Below are 17,709 nucleotides of genomic sequence, written 5' to 3' on the forward strand. Positions count from 1 at the left end.
CTGTACTGTGATATCACTGTGTATTACCTCTTTACGGTGACATCACTTTACATATTATACCTGTACTGTGACATCACTGTGTATACTATCCCAGTACTGTGGCATCACTATGTGTATTATCCCTGTACTGTGACATCACTGTGTGTATTATCTCTGTACTGAACCATCACTGTGTGTATTAAGACTTTACTGGGACATCACTGTTTGTATTATGTCTGAACTGTGACATTACTGTGTGTTTCCCTGTACTGTGGCATTACTGTGTGTATTATCCCTGTACTGTGACATCCCTGTGTGTATTATCCCTGTACTGTGACATCACTGTGTGTATTATTCCTCTACTCTTACTCTGTGTATTATCTTATACTATGTTACTATGTGTCTGTGTGTATTTTCCTATCCTATCCTATACTCGGAGATCACTGTGTGTATTATTCTTATACTGTGATATTACTGTGTATAATATACCTCTACGCTGACCTAACTGAATCTTTTAACACTGTACTGTGATATCACTGTGTGTATTATCCTTGTACTGTGATATCACTGTGTGTATTATGTTTTTACTGGGACATCACTGTTTGTATTATGTATAGTGACATTACTGTGTATATTATCTCTCTACACTGACTTAACTGAATGTTTTATCCCTATACTGTGATATCACTGTGTATTATCCCTGTTCTGTGACATCACTGTGTGTATTTTTTCTGTACTGTGACATCACTGTGTGTATTATCCATGTACTGTGACATCACTGTGTGTATTACCTCTGTACTGTGACATCACTGTGTGTATTATCCCTGTACTGTGACATCACTGTGTGTATTATCCATGTACTGTGACATCACTGTGTGTATTGTCTCTATACTGTGTCATTACTGTGTGTATTATCCCTGTACTGTGACATCACTGTGTGTATTATCCATGTACTGTGACATCACTGTGTGTATTACCTCTGTACTGTGACATCACTGTGTGTATTATCCCTGTACTGTGACATCACTGTGTGTATTATCCCTGTACTGTGACATCACTGTGTATATTATTCCTGTACTGTGACATCACTGTGTGTATTATCCCTGTACTCTGACATCTCTATGAGTGTTATTCCTGTACTGTGACATCACTGTGTGTATTATCCCTGTACTCTGATATCTCTATGAGTGTTATTCCTGTGAATTGAAAAGTCACCTCTGTTACAGCTATGAACCATCTTCTATCTTATAGTTTATAAGCCTCCTCCTATAGTTGTTATCAGTGTTGTGATTGGTCAGTATAATTCCTCTATAGTTCTCACACTATGTCCGGACAATACACATGTCCTCGCAGAGGAGGGCAGGCAGTGGGCGGGGACAGGGGCGGGGACTGTCTCCTAGGAGAGGACACTGATCTCTCCGCTCACACACAGCTCCGGGCGGCCGCGCAGGAGCAGACGGGCAGCGGGGAGGCTGTGCCCGGGACACCGTGCAGCGAGCACCACGGGGGAGGCACCCAGGAGCTGCAGGTGACCGCAACTACCTACCTACCTACCTACCTGTATTACTATGTGTATAGCTAATTGTGCATCTAACTGTGCAAATGTACCCGCATCTTATTAAATACACTGCATGTATATATACATGCACCCTATACTGCATTTATCATCCTGTATACAACCTATACATCCTACACTGCATGTATTAACCTATATACATATATCTATACATGCACCCTATAATGCATATATCACCCTATATACATGTATATACATGCACCCTATACTGCATGTATCACCCTTATATATATATACACCCTATACTGCATGTATAACCCTATATACATATATATATATATATATATATATGCACCTTGTACTGCATGTATCATCCTTATATATATTAAGACTTTACTGGGACATCACTGTTTGCATTATGTCTGAACTGTGACATTACTGTGTGTTTTCCCTGTACTGTGGCATTACTGTGTGTATTATCTTGGTACTGTGACATCACTGTGTGTATTATCCCTGTACTATGACATCCCTGTGTGATATCACTGTGTATATATATATATATGCACCGTATACTCCATGTATCACCCTATATACATAGCTATACATGCACCTTATACCGCATGTATCACCCTATATATATGTATATACATGGACCCTATACTGCATGTATCACCCTATATATATGTATATACATGGACCCTATACTGCATGTATCACCCTATATATATGTATATACATGCACCCTATACTGCATGTATCACCCTATATATATGTATATACATGGACCCTATACTGCATGTATCACCCTATGGCACTGCATGTGCCGTTATTAATACCAGGATTAATGAATTCTGCTTCAAATTCCCAAAAATATTTCATTCATTCCAAAATATTAATCATTTGCACCAATTTAGTGTCCATGCACCTTATTTGGTTAGTTATCCTTACGAAATAGTCATATTTATAGTTATCCTATCCTTAATAGTCATCTTACAACTTTGTAGAAGACGTCCCTGCACTGCTATGTTACCCAGATAGGACACCGTTCACACTGCGCTTCTGCTGGACTTATGTATTTGTTCGCATTTGCCAATGTATCCATCTAAAATTCCATCTATTTTTATTGAAAAATCAGCGTGTAAGATTCTTTTATTATTACTACATCACTTTGGGGATTTATAGAAGTTACGTTAGAATGTTACATTGTGAATTTGTTGATTTCATTTTATTTATTTGTGTATTTGGTTACACTTATTAACCCTTATCCTGGTGGTAGTTTTGGATGCTTACACTTTGACGCTGCATTTTATGCAGTTTTAGATGCTATTTTTGTAATCTAATTGAGACATTTTCTTCCAAAATTGTGGATTGGGGACTGTAGGTTTATAACTTTAGTAGCAGGAGCAGTGTGCTTTTGGGGGTACATGTTATTTTTAGTTTTTTGGGTTGTTGCCATTGTTGTCCTAAAAATCTTAGACGTTGAATTCTGTGATGGTCTTTTATAATGTGAAGAAACTGTACATGTTACAGGTAGTCCCCGGGTTACATACAAGATAGGGTCTGTAGGTTTGTTCTTAAGTTGAGTTTGTATGTAAGTCGGAACTGTATATTTTATCATTGTAATCCCAGACAGAACTTTTTTGGTCTCTGTGACAATTGGATTTTAAAAATGTTGGGTTGTCATAAGAAACAATATTAACAATAAAGCTTCATTACAGACACCTGTGATAACTGTTACAGCTGATTATTGTAGCCTAGGGATAAAGTACAATAAATTACCAATATCCAGGCGTCCGTTTGTAACTAGGGGTCGTATGTAAGTCGAGTGTTCTTAAGTCGGGGACCACCTGTATTCTATAATCAATGGAGGCTGTAGAACTATCTCACTTTTTTCTGTATTATATCTGCTTTATGCACGTTTTAGGACCTCTGTGCCCCACACTTTTTTAGGTGTTCAAAATAATAAAGGAAGGGGCCAAATGTGTCAAAATCACCCAATAAATTTGACATGTGACATTCACACTGCTGTAGTTGGTATTTTTTCCATGTTCACAGTGTCACATGCAGGGGTGAATCTAAACCCTCTGCTGCCTGAGGCGAGGTATAGAACAGTGCCCCCTCCGTCGCATCCAGAAGTAATATATCAGGTTATTTTTTTAGTAAGTCAGTTCTCAATGCATGCTGGCCTCAGGAGTCAAGAGAAATTAGTTTAGGTTCCAAGACCTGCTTTATAGAAGGTAATTGCGCCCCTGATACTGCCCTCCAACTTGGTGCAGCTAATGCCGCCTGAGGCAAGAGGCTCAGCTCGCTTCATGGATGGTGCATATTCTGGACACATGTACTTATGAGCCCTAGTTCTAGCAGATAAGAGATTCTCATGGTTTTATTAAATAATAATTTTCATTTTTAAGCAATGTGTATGTAGTACTTTTTTCTTGTGGTATAGTGTTGTTATAGACTTGTTATAGCCAGGCTGTGCTGTGCATCGCATCACTATCCCTTTATGGGTAAAGACACAGATTTCGATTTTTTTAAAGCCAAAAACATGAGTAAAGAAAAACCATAAATGTACTATACATGGTTTCTAAAATCCTGCACCCTTCCCTTATGGCTCACACCGGTCCATATTCTGCAGAGTAAGGCTTCATGCACACCACCAATTTTTTTAGACAGAAAAAACGTCTAAAAAAACTGCATGTAATGGGAAATACTGATATCTATATGATGGGCTTGAGACCGTAATGCAAAAAAACGGAAAACAATAATTTGCGGCATACGGTTTTGCCAACTGTTTTTACAATGGGCTTTCCAGGAGACCAGGTCACTTGGGTATTTTTTATGAATACGGCTTATTTACTGTGGCATACAGGGGACACACGGGGCGTCTTTGTGGCTGAAAAATGGATGCAAAATGCATATGGTCATGTGAAGGTGGATTCGCACTGTTGTGTACTGTGTGTGCCCGTTGACATCGGATCCGTTTTTGTCTGCGTTTTGCTTTTCTTTTGTCTTTTTGTTGTCTTTAACATTGGATGGAAAACATAACACATGGTTCCCCAGCATCATCAATAAAAAAAACAGACCTGCGGACCCATAGACTTCTATTGCCTTCCGTTGATTCCGTGATTGTAATTTTTTACAAGGACAATGGATCAGTGGAAAACAACTGACATGTGAAAACCACCATAGAAAAGAACGGATCAGTAAGGATTCTGTGAAAATCCCTGAATCACAGATGAGAGACACAAGGCCAGTGTGAAAGACCCCTAATTTACCCAAATTAGGAGCATATCCTTAGGGACAGAATAGGTGCAAATCCCTTTATTATGAGTTTAGGGATTGATTTATCAAGCCATGTGCTCGAGATTTGCAACTTTTTGCTTTCTTTGGGAAAAACGTTTTTTTGCATTTTTGTAACACTCTTTCCATTGTGTGTGAGGACAAGTTGATAAAAAGCAACTTTTAAAGAAATAATACTTTTGCAAAATGTTGTTACAATCTTGGTTTAACCCTAATAATACCATTGTCTCCAAATTAGAGCAATGTAGACTCCAGCAAATCAGGCTTTTCCCCCTATGGTAGATCGTTCCCACTCTCTATTTTGCCCTCCTGGTTTTGGCTCACAAATACTGATGCCAAATGTACATGTGTGAACATGGCCTCAGCCTGGACTTGTCCTGATTACATCTTAGGGTTGTTGAGATTCAATGATTATCTACAACTTGTATTTGCTTTTAGATATAGTACATTGCATATAGTACTGTACTCTAGTATTTGGGGTTATTGATCTTTACATAGCCCAGATCGTTTAATATGTTATAGTGTCATAGCCTTATGTTGGTACTTTTGATGTTAGATTGACTTTATTCTATGAAGCAAACATGTAATTTAGGTCTTAAAGAGGTCGTCCAGATGAACATTTCTGACCCTTCCGACCACCTGCCTCAAACTATGAGGCCTGGGATTGGCTGAGCAGTTATTCCCTGCGTGATGGGAGGAGTCAGGAAATAGATAACAGCGGGGGATCTGTCATGTGCTAGATGGAGGATGACAGGGTATGAGAAAATAAGACTTAAATTACATCTAGTACCAGGATGAAGGATTGTAAACCAAGCCAACTAAGAAAAAATGCTTTAAAAATTATGCAAATGACATAACACCAATGGAGCTTGGAGCCCCTCAGGACCATTTGCATAATTTTAAAAGGCTTTTTTTTAAAAAAAAAAAAAACCAGGGCATAAGAAGCTGGTAGCAGAGAAGATCCTGCCAGAGGGGACACACACCAGTATGTCAGTTTACTTGGTTAACAATCCTTCATCCTGGTGGTGAATGTCCTTTCATTTTGTGCATCATTCCAAAGCATTGATTGGAGGACCTCTTGAGCCGGAAGAGATCCAGTATGATTATTAATTGACCTATTCTACATTATTCTGGTAGCTCTTGGAAATTCTCTCTGACCCCAGGGGGGCCTTACACACCTTCAAAAGGAGCTGACAATCATTTATCCGTTAAGGGTAGGTAATTTAATATAGTAAGGACAATAAACCTAATCATCAGACGGACCATTGCCTAGATTACAGGAGTCCTATAGAATGATGTCTTTGATAGGCATCTCCAGAATTGTGTTCCCATCACTCTTTACCTAGGCACAGCGACTTATCACCTTAACCTGTGATCCCATCTCTCTGCATTTGCCTTGTATTTGCATTAAAAAGAGACCGGAACTGTCAAATTGGGGCTACAGGGTGAAGAGCTGAGTGCCTTGGGTCCTCCACACTTCAGATGTAGACCACCATAGATGTCCTCTATGATGACCACTTGGCTGTATTTGAATGTCTTTTATTCTCGCATATTGAGGGGTCTACTTTGTAGATATCTATATAGGATCAAAAATTCTATTGTTTTCGGAACCTTAGAATATCTTTATGATATCTTTATACCTCATATATTAGATATGAGGTAACTGGAGGACATCGCACATTAGATCGCACCGTTCCAATATTTATTTACCAAAAATGAAGCCAAAATGTAAAAACCCATGTGTGCAAAACGTAGTGCCCATCCATACGTCACTCAGTCTTTCTTAGGGCTTTGACTCTTCTTATTTACACGATTGCTCCAGGTCATTGATGTTTAGGGGTATTGGTCTCTCTCCATTAACATTTCTTCCAATTGGGTTGAGGTCTAGACTTTGACTGTGCCACTGCATTGCCTTTATTCAGCCATTTGGTCATGGCTTGGGTGAAGAACTTGCGATCAATGTTCTCTTACATGATCCAGTTTCGGCCAAGATTTAGATGTTGGGTAGTGTGCTTCAAATTTGACTCTAGAATAATTTGTTGTTGTCATCTGAAGTTTCATTTACCAAACTTTTAGGACCTTCTTGATCATGTCAAAAGACAGAGGGTGGGCATCCATGGCTCATGACCTCTCCCTCATATAGACATGGAGTCGTGGTGATAAGACAACCCCTATAAGCCACCCATATCAGATAAGAGTTTTTTCTCCATTGAGAGGCATTGCAGGCCTTCCCATTGTTATCCGACTAGATCCCCCTTTTCCTCTATTGCTCTTAACAGTAGAATTTCCCTTTAATCTACAGAAATTCTATAGAACAGGTGAAGAGGACAAGACCTGCATTTTGAAGAGACGTCCTGTATAACTGATTATATGGGGATTGGATTTTCTTTCTCCCTGAATAGGGGGCAGGCTTGTCTGCAGGTTGTATCCGCTGTTTTGGCTAAACTTTCAGATTTATGTGATTCAGCCGCAGTACCAGGCACAGCCTATGTACAGGAGTGGTGCTGTTTTTCTAGTAAAAGAAGAACCTTTTCTTACTAGGCAATAAATAATTCAATAAAGGGGACGACCCATTAGCTCTTTGAACTTGTCAGTGTAGTAAAAATGTGGATTTCCCAAAATATTATAATTCCGGAGCATCTTATCTTTATATCTTACGCTATGGTTTATTTCGGCTTAGTTGAAAATTGGGCTTATGGGGGGTCCCGGCATAGTCTTACACTGTTCAATGAAAGCTGGGTTTATCATACCACCACTTAAAGGGATTGTTCAGTCACAACAACATGGTGAATGGTGGGGGTCTCAGTGGTGGGACCCCCATGAATTACAAGAACGGGAGTCCTTTGTACCCCATTTGGACCCCAAATGGTTGCACTTGTGCCCTGCTGCTCCATTCATCTCTATGGCACTGACAGTTATCTGAGCGCCGTGTTCAGCTTTCTCAGTCAGTTCCCTAGACAGTGAATGCAGCGGACGTGCGCATGTGCAACCAGACGCTCCATTCTTTTGGGGTGCAATGAATGGGGTTGTCCCCATTGATTATCAGTTATCCCATATTCTGTGGATGGGGGCTTACTAGTTTTGACTAGACAACCCCATTAAGGGGGTGGTAACGTTCAGTTGTCAATTTATTGATAATTAACAGCAGTAAAAGTTGTCTGATACTTTTACTTACCTCGATGTTGTAATATCTGCCCCTATTTGCCCGCTACCTTGGCACATTCCCTGGCATCTGAACTGTTTTCCTAAAGTATCCCTTACAGATGAGATGCGATCAGGTTTTTGCTTAGCCAGAAGGAACGATCAGAGGTTTTCCCTTTTCACTGTAAGATGAATGGATTTTTAAGACTCCTTAAAAGAAACCAGTCACATTATCCTTGTACGTCTCTCATGCCAAAAAAACCTATGGTAAGCTGCCGGAGACGTGAAGGCATTGTTCGGGAATTGGCATAGACACTGTAAATAGATACAGAATGGTAATTCTTCTTGCAATTAGATATGGTTTAAGACGTTCGCCATTGAGAACGCTGAAACTTTGATCTCTGAGCTGTCGTGCACGGCTGTGGCCCTGCAAGGGTTACCTGCGACGCTACTGTTTTGCGGGTCTGGTGGAGCCGGAACAAAAGACAGATGTACAATATACTGCGGAGCTGGAATCTAAATACTGTACGCTCCATCCTGGTGATCAGAGGGATTTATATCAAAGACAGATCTAAGGACTGGGCCTCCAGATATTTTGGCTTTATGATACCCCTAGCTGTGATAAGTAACTCATTTAGCTGAAGGTTGGATTAAGTCTATGCCAAGTCAGGCTTTGTAAAGGACTGTAATAAAGTCCTTGCAAAAATACAGCCTTTACTTTCCTCATATCGCGTTTTCGTAACCTCAAGTACTCTTATTTATTAAAGAAAAACGGGCACGTCGCCAGGGTTAGATGTACAGATGATATAACAACCCTTTTAGGATTTGTTTGGGTTAGAAAACTCACTTTAAAATACCATATTAGGAAATTTAGTAGATAGAGGAGGGGGGGGTCAGACATTTTTTTATTCTTATTTTTTAGCCAGAGTGACTACATAGAGCGGCCCTCACTCCCAACGCATCCTTTTATGACATAGGCAGCCCATTGATTTTAGTGAATGAACACTTTGTAATGCCTCATTTTTCCTGTGGTGGCGCTGCAGGGAAACTGAACACATTCTGGGAGGCTCCACACAGATTGCCCATGATCATTGGTGGATGTGAGGAGTTTAGATTAATTTCTGATAAACTGAAAGTTCTATAAATCTTAAAGGGATTGTCCGAGAGTAATTGTTTTTGAACGAAAATCATACAATATTGGTCAGCAACAGATTGGGAGGTCATAATGTACGAGAACTATGAATTAAAGACTCTTGTGGGGCCTGGAAAGCAGAGGAATGGGCGCAGCAGGGGATCGGTGAGGTATAAATTTTATTTTTACATCTTCCTTAGCCTTTTTCTTGGATGGACAACCCTTTTTCAGGGGACATTTGTGTGACAGGGCGTCTTTCGTCAAGCACGGGTCGTTCGGAGCCCAAGGCAACGAAAAGTCCTCCTTCCACTTGAAAAACAGGCACGTTCATGATGTTAACTACATACCAAATCTGACGTCCCTTGTAGCAATGGGGTTGACAGTATATGTATTGGTTTATTTTTGGCCTTGCTACTCAGAGCATCTGTATGTTTTTAGACTGATCTAATCTTTTCTTACGCCATCTATTATTTGCCAAATTTACCGCCAACAAAATTGCACCAACACTTTGGCACCCGATGTTGAATCTCAGACCACACCCATTACCGGTTTTCCACTTTTTAAAAATTACACAGGATAAGCAAACAGTCTTTTCTTTGGAAGAGCGTGTTCGTGAATTGGGTTTGATTAAAGTTTCTACTAGTAGTTGATTGAGAGGTCTCCAATTAGAGCTGTCATAATATTGTGATAAGGGCCTTAAAAATGTTCCCAGAGAAGCGGATATTTTTTCCAATACTGAGAGAAAATGGAAAACAATTGTAATATTCCTGCTAACTCTTCCCATTGATCCTTGTCAAATCTGGTGGGCCCTTTTCTCCATAGCTGTTAATTGATTTGCATTATTTATAAAGCCTATTTAACAGAAGAGCGGATCCATGTACCTAAAAAGTTGCAAAAAAACGTTTTAAAAAACTCAAATCAGAAACAAAGGGAAAAAAAATTATGCATCACAATAGCACATTTAGAAAGATACATAGCGCTGCTAAAGTATCCCGACTTCAGCCAATTTTGAAAAAGAGGTAAAATTAAGCAAATATTACATTTGCCCTTATGGAACCTCTTAATAATTCTGACTTGGAGTGTTCCATTAAGGCTTGTGTGCCAAAGAAAATGGCTTGTGAAACGCCCCAATAAGGGTCAAAATTAAATCACCTGAAGTTAAAGGTTTTGTTAAGAATGTGGAAATTCCCTTGCAACGCCCCTTTATTCTGTTACCGACTTTGACCAATCTCTTATTTTTGACTCTCCGAATGGAATCTTTCTTCTCCATCCCTAGGACTGGTTTTTTTTTCCCCACTTGCATTATTCCGGGGTTGGTAAAAGATAATGAGGGCGCACTAATTATTAGTAGACTTGTTAGCCTTGTGGGACGAGGAACTCTTGAAAAGAAATACCTGTTCTCCGAGCCTCCTGGCGCAGTGTCAATGGCCGTTGTTGCGATAGCCTGGGGAAGTGAGATGAAAGTGATCGTTCTAAAGCAAACGCAAAAAGTCTGAAGCCATCCAAGATCCGGCAGCAGGAGAACGCCTTCAGCTGCAGGTCTTGACACCGTGCCGAGCAGTCTGAACCCGGGGTCTTTTCAGTTCTGACCTTGCAATTATCTAAATATGTAGATGTGAGTCTACTTCTCCTTTTATGTGTGAGAGAATTCTGCTGCACTTATAAGAAAAAACAAAGCTCATCTAGTCATTTGCCTCCTCCAGGATAAAGTCTTTTTGTACTTTGTGGTCTATTTTTCTTTATTGTGGTCTTTTTGCTTGGAATGAATTTGTTTGAGATCTGAACTGTAAAGTTTTCCATTGTTTTCTAATAAACAATTCAATTAATTTCCTGCAGTCTCTGAAGGTTTATGTAGCGTGAAACTGGGCCATGTTATCAAGGAACATTTAAATGCCCCATAAACTCTTACTTAGCAAGCGCGACGCCACGCTTCTAGACTGCCGGCCTTATCAGTAAGTTATTACTCGCTTTGGTCTTATAGCGGTGGGGACATATGGATGGTGAGGCGGCAAAGTTGTCAGAAGTTAATGATTAGGCCTTGTTCTATAGTTTTCTCGGAGATCGGATGAGATTAGACAAAGTATTAACTGAAGCGTAAAGCAATGAACAAACCAAACAATTTGGGAACAAAAGTCCATGAAGTATATAGAAGTTTATAAAGGATATCATGAAAGACACATAAATAAATAGATTTAAATAATCAACAGGATAAGAAAATGTAATAATGTCATATTTTGCACTTTTCCTCTTGAGTGTTGCAAAACCTTTAATGTTTCCCATTAAAGTTTGTTGGAAAACATACTTGAGATCTAATAGGTAGGGATCAAAATGTCACGGCAACTTCATTATAGTAAAACTGTGAAATATAATGGGGCACATATACCTACCCGGTCCTGTCGCTTCCCCGCTGAGGTCCGCCGGAGTTCACCTTCTTCTTCCCGGTGTATGTCTTGTGACACAATCTGAATTTTTATATCCTGCGAATCAGTCGGGTTGTCCAATGGCCACGCCCCCTGATTCGTGTCGCATGAATGTCGGGGCCAAAATCCGATTGCGTGCGCCAAAAACCCCTGTTAAATGCGGCGCAAATCGGAAATAATCTGGAAACCCGATGGAAATGCGGTGCCCCATTAGTAAATGTGCCCCATTGTGTTCTGGCCCATCTAAGAGTAGGATATAATGGAGAGAAAAACTGAGCTCTGTGATATATCTGTTTATATGAGCGGAATTTCTGGATAAGAGATGAGTAAATTCTGACAGGACTCCAAGGAGAGACATTGCGATTACCCTTCCCTAACACAGTGATTGACAGGGAGTACTGATAACTATGCCCACACACAGTGATTGACAGTAAGTACTGATTACCCTGCCCACACACAGTGATTGACAGTGGGGAGTCTTGATCATCCCACCTACACACAGTGATTGACAGTGAGAGTACTGATAACTCTGCCCACACACAGTGATTGATAGTGGAGAGTCTTGATTACCCCGCCCACACACAGTGATTGACAGTGGAGTCTTGATTACCCCTCCCGCACACAGTGATTGACAGTGAGAGTCTTGATAACCCCACCCACACACAGTGATTGACAGCAAAGAGTCCTGATTACCCCACCCACACACAGTGATTGACAGTGGAGAGTCTTGATTACCCTGCCCACACACTGTGATTGACAGTGAGAGTCCTGATAACCCCCCCCCCCACACACACACACAGTGATTGACAGCAGAGAGTCCTGATTACCCCTCCCACACACAGTGATTAACAGCAGAGAGTCCTGATTACCCCTCCCATATACATCTTTTATAGAGAGATGTATTTTTCATTTTTGCTCATTGCTTTTATTGCTTCTTTCAGGTTCCTGTGGATAGAATAGTCATGGCTTGCACGGCGCCTCAGACGGGACTATTTTTGTATAAGATGCTGTGGTTTCTGCTGACATGCTTGGTAAGTAATCTGGGAGAAGTTGCTACTTTAGAGCGGCCTGGAAATCCCTGGAGGTCTCGGCAGTATATACTGTCACACATTGGAGAATCCTGTTTATCAGCAGCCAGTGAATAATCACATCCCGTCTTGTACAAACACGCTCGGCATAGCTGCGGTGTCTCCGCATAACACATCCAAGGACTTCAAAGTCTTCCCATTTAAACTCGATCCAGATTCCATATAAACGGAGAAAAATGTGCGGTCAAAGCTAATAATAAGCTACCAAGTAGAAGATGTGTATATTATTTGCGGTCAGCAGGGGGATCATTTTCCATTTGTCAGATTGCCACCACAAGTATTATTGGTTTGTGATTTTAAGACGAGACTCTTTCATTGGCGCAGGACTTCTAATGAAACAGCAGCTCACTACTTTATAAGGGGGAATTAGACACAGAATTGTATTGAAGACCCCTTTTGCTCTTTAATATCTAGACAGTCAGACTCCCCACAGCCTCCTGTGGGGCAGTTAATACTGCCTTAATACCTTAAAAAATAAACCTTTTCTTACATGTCATTCATAGTTTTGTGACCCAATAGAGAGTTCACCCATAGTCACAGTTATCCCAATTCCTTCTGTCTTTAATTGTAAAAACAGCAGGACACCCATTACTTCCCTATAATAGTCACAGCAGGACTCCTATTACTCCCCCCAACAGTCACAGCAGTACCTTCATTACAACCCCCAACAGTCACAGCAGTGCTCCCATTACACCCATCAACATTTAAAGCAAGCCTTCCATTACTTCCCAATAATAATCACAGCAGATATTTTGTTACTTTTACTTTGCATTATATCCATAACAGAACTCCCGATACTTCCTCCTATAGTCGCCTGTTACTTCCCCCTGTAATCACAATAGAACTCCCGATACTTCCCCCTATAGTCACAGCAGGATACCTGTTACTTCCCCCTACAGTCACAACAGAACTCCCAGTACTTCCCCCTATAGTCAGAGCAGGACTCTGTTACTTACCCCTACAGTCACAACAGAACTCCCAGTACTTCCCCCTATAGTCAGAGCAGGACTCTGTTACCTACCCCTACAGTCACAACAGAACTCCCAGTACTTCCCCCTATAGTCAGAGCAGGACTCTGTTACTCACCCCTACAGTCAGAGCAGGACTCCAAATACTTAACCCTATAGTCAGAGCAGGACTCCTGTTACTTCCCCCTATAGTCACAGCTGGACTCCCGTTACTTCCCCCTATAGTCACAGCAGGACTCCCGTTACTTCCCCCTATAGTCACAGCTGGACTCCCGTTACTTCCCCCTATAGTCACAGCTGGACTCCCGTTACTTCCCCCGATAGTCACAGCAGGGCTCCCGTTACTTCCCCTATAGTCACAGCAGGACTCCCGTTACTTTCCCCTATAGTCACAGCAGGACTCCCGTTACTTTCCCCTATAGTCACAGCAGGACTCCCGTTACTTCCCCCTATAGTCACAGCAGGACTCCCGTTACTTCCCCCTATAGTCACAGCAGGAGTCCCGTTACTTCCCCCTATAGTCACAGCAGGAGTCCCGTTACTTCCCCCTATAGTCACAGCAGGACTCCCGTTGCTTCCCCCTATAGTCACAGCAGGACTCCCGTTGCTTCCCCCTATAGTCACAGCAGGACTCCCGTTACTTCCCCCTATAGTCACAGCAGGACTCCCGTTACTTCCTCCTATAGTCACAGCAGGAGTCCCGTGACTTCCCCCTATAGTCACAGCAGGAGTCCCATTACTTCCGTTGTGTCATTATATGACGGGCCAGAGGAGGATTCATGGAATCACAACCTGTTGTAGGTACGTGGATGTTGGGTTGATGAGAGCAGCTCTCTGGTCTCCTAGGTACAGCAGGGTTACGTTGTCTCCAGTCTGGGGAGCAATAGGGACGGTCACGCAAAGTGATGAGTGCCATAGATTTCCATCCAGTCAGCATGAGCTTGTTTGACTTGTTTTGCATGTGAAGTCCTGGCTCCTCTCCTGAGAGCAGCCACATTGATTTGGCACGGCTCTGTTAATAAACACTAATTCGTCCACCAAAATCAATTATTCATTTGAGTCTGCGAAGATTAATTGTTTCAAAATAAACACGTGAGAGGCCGGCATCTGGCATCCATATGGTAATAGCATCGTTCTGATCACAGATTACCACTGACTGCACTCATCTGGGAGGCAACACGCGCCAATTTTTTATTATCTGTGTGCCGGGTTGAATGGCTTGAAATATCCCCCATTTACCTAAATATTGGATTTCTCATCTGTAATTTACATCAGTAATTATGAATTTAGTATTTGTACCCTATTGCCTTATACAAATGAAGATTATAGAATATGGGGTCCCCTCTATGGTCCCACCAAAAATTGGGCCTGTTAGTCTTTATATGAGATCACTGCCATGAAGCTCAGTCTGATTTGGAGGTGTTTGGCTACTTACCAAATAAGTGATGTCTGTATTTAGGATGTTTGTTGCGATCTTGGATTCCAGACCCATAAAGGTCTCACTTTACTGTATGTCATAAAATGGCCAAAGCGGAAAATAGAGCCCGCTCTGAAATAATGGTCTACCGGCTTCCAAATCAGCATTGTCTATCAGATTGTAAGTTTCCCAGCAATGTTTAGAGAAAATAAAATTGAAAGTTTCACATAAATTATCTTTTTGGTGCACCAGGGGTGTGTCTGTGCTTGTCGGGTCACCGTTTCTTCGTCTTGCCCCGCCCAGCACTATCCCTTCTCACAACCACTGTAGAAAGAAGGCATTGATCAAATAAAACAAGTGCACCGGCAGGCACGACCCCGCCCCCATTGCACAGAAAGGCTAATTTGCATATAGATAATCCTCCAATTCCTTGTGAAACTGAAAAAGTATGTCTAGAGTGATGGGTTGATCGTAGATGGATAGCTTTGATGATTTTCCACTATGTAACATCAGCATGCACATTGTGACGTGAGAGGTGTAACATCTGGTATCCCGGGAGTAAATCCCCCAGACTTAATGATTCACAGAGGGAACGGTTAACACGTTCCCTCAGGCTTTTCTCAGGAAAGATGTAGGACTGGAGAAGACCTCAAGTGGAGAAATGTCCACAGAGGTTGTTTATGGTTTGTGATGGAGAAATCACATAAAGAGGTGTCAGAACTGTTGTTAGTAGTAGCAGGACTGTGACATAGTGATTTATATTCTGGTATTGTAGCTGGACCTGGAGCACTTGGGTAGTGTTCTCGCACTGCTGTGCTGGGAGATCTCTCTCACTGTCGTTGTTAATGGAAGTTTTAATTTTTTTTAAACTAAAAACACAGCAGTGCTCCAGGGGCAGCTGTAATTGTGGACTATAAATTTATTTTCACAGTCCTGCTGCTACTAATAACACACACACACACACACACACACACACACAAAAGTATGGTTCATTAGATCTCCAAGGAAAATAGTTAAGACTGTCTGTCTGCAATCAGACATGGTCAAAACTGCTAGTACATTGGGGAAATGTTTGTGTAATTTAGATCTTACCAATGTAGGTATGAAAAAATGGAAAATACCGTAGTTGAAAAATTTTATGCAAACTGAATTGTAAAACTTCTTTTACCACTCCTCTACGTAAAGTGTAAGATCACCTTATGGCTGTTTATTAAGGTAATCAAGTTGAGGGAGAGAATGATCATAACATCAGACTACACACGGTTTGTTTGTAGTCTGTTCCCATGGAGATCAAAAAGCATTGATACCTTTAGAAACAACAAAACTGTAGGATTTCTATAATCAATTCTAATGGATTGACTCCATACTTTGCCTATTTTTCCAAGTAAATGATGTCTGTATAGGTTGGCACCAGTCTTTTGTAACGACATAGTTTTCCTAGAGCAAATAAATGATAAAACTTTTTTAAAAAACTTTTTTTCTAGGTAACTAGAGTATTTTCCGAAGTTGGAGACTGCAAGGAGCAGGAATACTTTGATAACACTGGGAACTGTCGTCCCTGCAGGCAATGTGGCCCGGGCAAGGAGCTATCAAAGGTATAGTAATGTATATATTATAGTAATGTTATAGTATATTATAGTAATGTGTGTGTATATATATATACAGGCGGTCCCCTACTTAAGGACACCCGACTTACATACAACCCATAGTTACAGACAGACCCCTCTCACCTCTGGTGAAGCTTTCTGAATGCTTTACTATAGTCCCAGACTGCAATGATCAGCGGTAAGGAGTCTGTAATGAAGATTTATTGATAATCCTTGGTCCCATTACAGCAAAAAATGTTTAAACTCCAATTGTCACTGGGGCCAAATTTTATTTTGTCTGGATCTACAATGATAAAATATACAGTTTCGACTTACATACAAATTCAACTTAAGAACAAACCTCCGGACCCTATCTTGTACGTAACCCGGGGACTGCCTGTATATATATATATATATATATGTATATATATATATATATATATATATATTATAGTATATTTGTAGAGGGCAGACAATCTAGTAAAAGAACCTTATAAAAGAGGGGGCCCAAAAAGCAGATTCTCAAAAAGCAATATATTTCATGAGTTTTCTTTAATATTTTTGTAGTTCAGCCTGCTGCAGCAGATCTTGGAGACCAGGCTAAACTACCAGCTGGTTACCAAGATCCAATTTTCTTAAACAAATTGGAGGCTATATACCTTAGCAGTATATTGGTCATGCCCACCGATTTTGGACCTCCTGACTTTCCCTGGTTGGCAGATGAGATAAAGAAAGGGCTGTTAAATTACAACATGTCTAAACCTTTTTTTCTAAAACACAGCAGAAGGAGCCCCAAACATCAGTAAAAAGTGGGTTCTCTGCTTTGATTAAGTCTTACTTACCATCCTGGTGTTAAAAGCACATAACAAAGTGCCCCTCTTCAGGGTTAACCAACGATAAGTTGTAGTCTATGGTTAAAGCTGGCAATAAGAGTTCAATTTCCTGAGGCTCCCCCAGAGGGGACAATGAGTATTACACATATAGTCCCTGCAAGATAGGTTATGTCCTCTTGAACGGGAGACTCCATTTTAACTACAACGGTCAAAAGATAGTGTCCTGAATGGGTTAAACGTTCTATAAGTCCTTAATAAAGTTTATGAAACTGTGTCTTCTTAAAGGAAATTTACCATCAAAATCCATCATGATAAACCAGGGGCACTTA

General features: G+C 40.8%; 1 protein-coding gene across 3 annotated transcripts in view; it reads left to right on the plus strand.

Moving 5' to 3' along the window:
- Positions 1 to 1,288: 1,288 nt before the first annotated feature.
- TNFRSF19 (TNF receptor superfamily member 19) overlaps positions 1,289 to 17,709 on the plus strand; it is a 49,558-nt gene continuing 33,137 nt past the window's right edge. For 2 of the 3 annotated variants that reach the window (XR_011853033.1, XM_072134303.1), the window contains exons 1-3: positions 1,289 to 1,507; positions 12,430 to 12,519; positions 16,446 to 16,556. Coding sequence is in view for 2 of the 3 variants with exons in the window: in XM_072134303.1 (XP_071990404.1) it covers positions 1,304 to 1,507; positions 12,430 to 12,519; positions 16,446 to 16,556 (405 nt within the window). In the remaining variant the exon portion in view is untranslated. The remainder of the gene's footprint in view (positions 1,508 to 12,429; positions 12,520 to 16,445; positions 16,557 to 17,709) is intronic. The other variant, XM_072134304.1, reaches the window with a different exon arrangement.

This window comes from Engystomops pustulosus, chromosome 2 (genome assembly GCF_040894005.1).
Source record: "Engystomops pustulosus chromosome 2, aEngPut4.maternal, whole genome shotgun sequence".
NCBI lineage: Eukaryota > Metazoa > Chordata > Amphibia > Anura > Leptodactylidae > Engystomops > Engystomops pustulosus.